The sequence below is a fragment of the Nicrophorus vespilloides genome, unplaced genomic scaffold, assembly GCF_001412225.1.
Source record: "Nicrophorus vespilloides isolate i.1.1-1 unplaced genomic scaffold, Nicve_v1.0, whole genome shotgun sequence".
Taxonomy (NCBI): domain Eukaryota; kingdom Metazoa; phylum Arthropoda; class Insecta; order Coleoptera; family Silphidae; genus Nicrophorus; species Nicrophorus vespilloides.
The window spans coordinates 12098-15023 of record NW_017096128.1 but is presented as its reverse complement, the minus strand read 5'-3'; the positions used below and the strand labels follow the sequence as shown (position 1 = coordinate 15023).

General features: G+C 22.3%; 1 protein-coding gene across 1 annotated transcript in view; it reads right to left on the bottom strand.

Annotated features, from left to right (window-relative positions):
• Window positions 1-1304: 1304 nt before the first annotated feature.
• Window positions 1305-2926, bottom strand: part of LOC108569710 (glutamate-gated chloride channel-like) — a 2718-nt gene continuing 1096 nt past the window's right edge. Inside the window, exon 4 of the mRNA XM_017931370.1 lies at window positions 1305-1595. Within this exon, the coding sequence (XP_017786859.1) occupies window positions 1320-1595 (276 nt within the window). The 3' untranslated portion in view covers window positions 1305-1319. The remainder of the gene's footprint in view (window positions 1596-2926) is intronic.

The window sequence follows — 2926 nt, the reverse complement described above, 5'->3', positions numbered from 1 at the left end:
AATTTAGTATGGAAATGCCATAATTATGTAAAGAAAACAGGACTTATTCAAAGGTTATTAAAAGATTATATAATTATTGATCATTTCATTGAAATTAATCAAATTTAGTATGGAAATGCCATAATTATGTAAAGAAAACAGGTCTTATTCAAAGGTTACTCAAATGATTATATAATTATTCATAATTTCATTGAAATTAATCATGATTAATTTCAATGAAATTATGAATAATTATATAATCTTTTAAAAACCTTTGATTAAGTCCTGTTTTCTTTACATAATTATGGTATTTCCATACTTAATTTGATTAATTTCAATGAAATTATCAATAATTATATAATCATTTGAATAACCTTTGAATAAGTTCTGTTTTCTTTACATAATTATGGAATTTCCATTCTAAATGTGATTAATTTCAATGAAATTATCAATAATTATATAATCTTTTAATAACCTTTGATTAAGTCCTATTTTCTTTACATAATTATGGCATTTCCATAGTAAATTTGATTAATTTCAATGAAATTATCAATAATTATATAATCTTTTGATTAGATTTGATTAATTTCTGTTTTCTTTAAACAATTATCGAAATTCTTTACTAAATTTGTTTAAAATCAATGAAATGATCAAAAATTATGTAATCTTTTTATTAACTTTGATGAAGTTCTGTTTTCTGTACAAAATTTGATTAAATATCAATAATTATGTAATTTTTAGATTAATTTTGATTAATTTCTGTTTTCTTTACACAATTATCGAATTTCTCTACAAAATTTATTTAAAATCAATGAAATGATCAAAAATTATGTAATCTTTTGATTAACTTTGATTAAGTCTTGTTTTCTTCACATAATACTCAAATTTCTTTACTAAATTTGATTAAATTCAATAAAACTATTAAAAATTATATAATTTTTCAATTACCTTTGATTAATTTCTCTTTTCTTCACATAATTCTCAAATTTCTTTATTAAATTTGATTAAATTCAATAAAATGATCAATAATTATGTAATTTTTCGATTAACTTTAATTAAGCTAAAAAGATTTATGCTTTCCTATTGATTCTTCGCCTCAAAAACGTCGGTAATATTTCCACATGCTACATTTTTAATGCGAAAATCAATAGGGTAAACAATTTTATTTAAAACTTTTTTCCTCTCAGAACCTTCCTTTATTATTATTACACGCTTTTTTTTCTTCTTTATATTAAAAACGCTCGTATGTGCGTACACTTCATCATTCGCTTAAGAAAACACAATTCCTCCTACATAAACAGTTTGCTTTTTTCAATAACTTTACACTGTAAATTATATTTTCATTGTTGTTGTTGAAGAGATGCGAATAACAATTTTTCTAATTTTTTTTCTACATACCTTTTCGATAACAGAACGGATCCGTCCGCGTAAATCCTCAGTAAAATATTGGGCCTGGTGGTGTCATGGGCGTAAGCTTTGTACTCGTTAAAAAATAAATCCGGTGTCCATATATATTCATCGTCGTCCAGAGTGATGTATTTCAGTGCATTGGACGTCGCATATTTCAATCGGTCGTCCTTCCATTCTTGCCGAAATCTGATGTCCATGCTGAATAACTGGACAACGAACAACAGGGACGGTCAATGAAATGCATCAACATTTCAATCATTCGCGGAATAAGGATGAAAGCCGCTTCAATTCAATTGATATCCTATTTGTATGCAATTTTGGATATAAATGTTCATAGAAACTTAATCAATTCATTAGTGTATGGAAAAAAGAACATTAGTTTTCATGTCTTCTAGAAATTTAACATATATTTAATTCATCGAACAAAGAATAACATAAGCTTGTTTTAAATCCATTTTCTTATGCTTTCATTAATTCTGTTCTCTTCACTTAATTATCAGATTTAATCATCGTTGTAACAAATATATTAAAAAAAAAACTACAATTTATGTACAAAATTTGATTAAATATTAATAATTATGTAATGTTTCGATTAAGTTTCTTTACATAATTCTCGAATTTCTTTGCTAAAATTGATGAAATTACCAAAAAATATATAATTTTCTATTAAATTTTATTAAATTGTCTTCTCTTTACATAATTACTAAAAAATATGTAATTTTCTATTAAATTTCATTAAATTGTCTTCTCATATAAAAATAGCAATTATTATATAATTTTTCTATTCCCTTTGATTAAATTATATTTTCTTTATATAATTCTCAAATTTCTTTTCTAAATTTGATGAAATTCAATAAAATAAACTTGCATTAAGTCCATTTTCTTATGCTTTCATTAATTCTGTTTTCTTCACATAATTATCAGATTTAATCATCATTGTAACAAATAATTTAAAAAAAAACTACAATTTATGTACAAAATTTGATTTCATTAATAATTATGTAATTTTTCGATTAAGTTCTGTTTTCTTTACATAATTCTCTAATTTCTTTACTAAATTTGATGAAATTCAATGAAATTACCAAAAAATATGTAATTTTCTATTAATTTTAATAAATTGTCTTCTCTTTACATAATTCTGGAATATCTATACTAAATTTGATTAAATTCAATGAAAATATCAATTATTATGTAATTTTTCATTTCCCTTTGATTAAATTCTGTTTTCTTTATACAATTCTCGAATTTCTTTTCTAAATGTAATTTTCTATTCACTTTCATTAAATTGTCTTTTCTTTATACAATTCTCGAATTTCTTTTCAAAATTTGATGAAATTTAATGAAATTACCAAAAAATGTAATTTTCTATTCACTTTCATTAAATTGTCTTCTCTTTACATAATTATGGAATTTCTATACTAAATTTGATTAAATTCAATGAAAATATCAAGTATTATGTAATTTTTTGATTAACTTTGTTTAAATTCTGTTTTTTTATATAATTCTCGAATTTCTTTACTAAATTTGTTGAAATTCA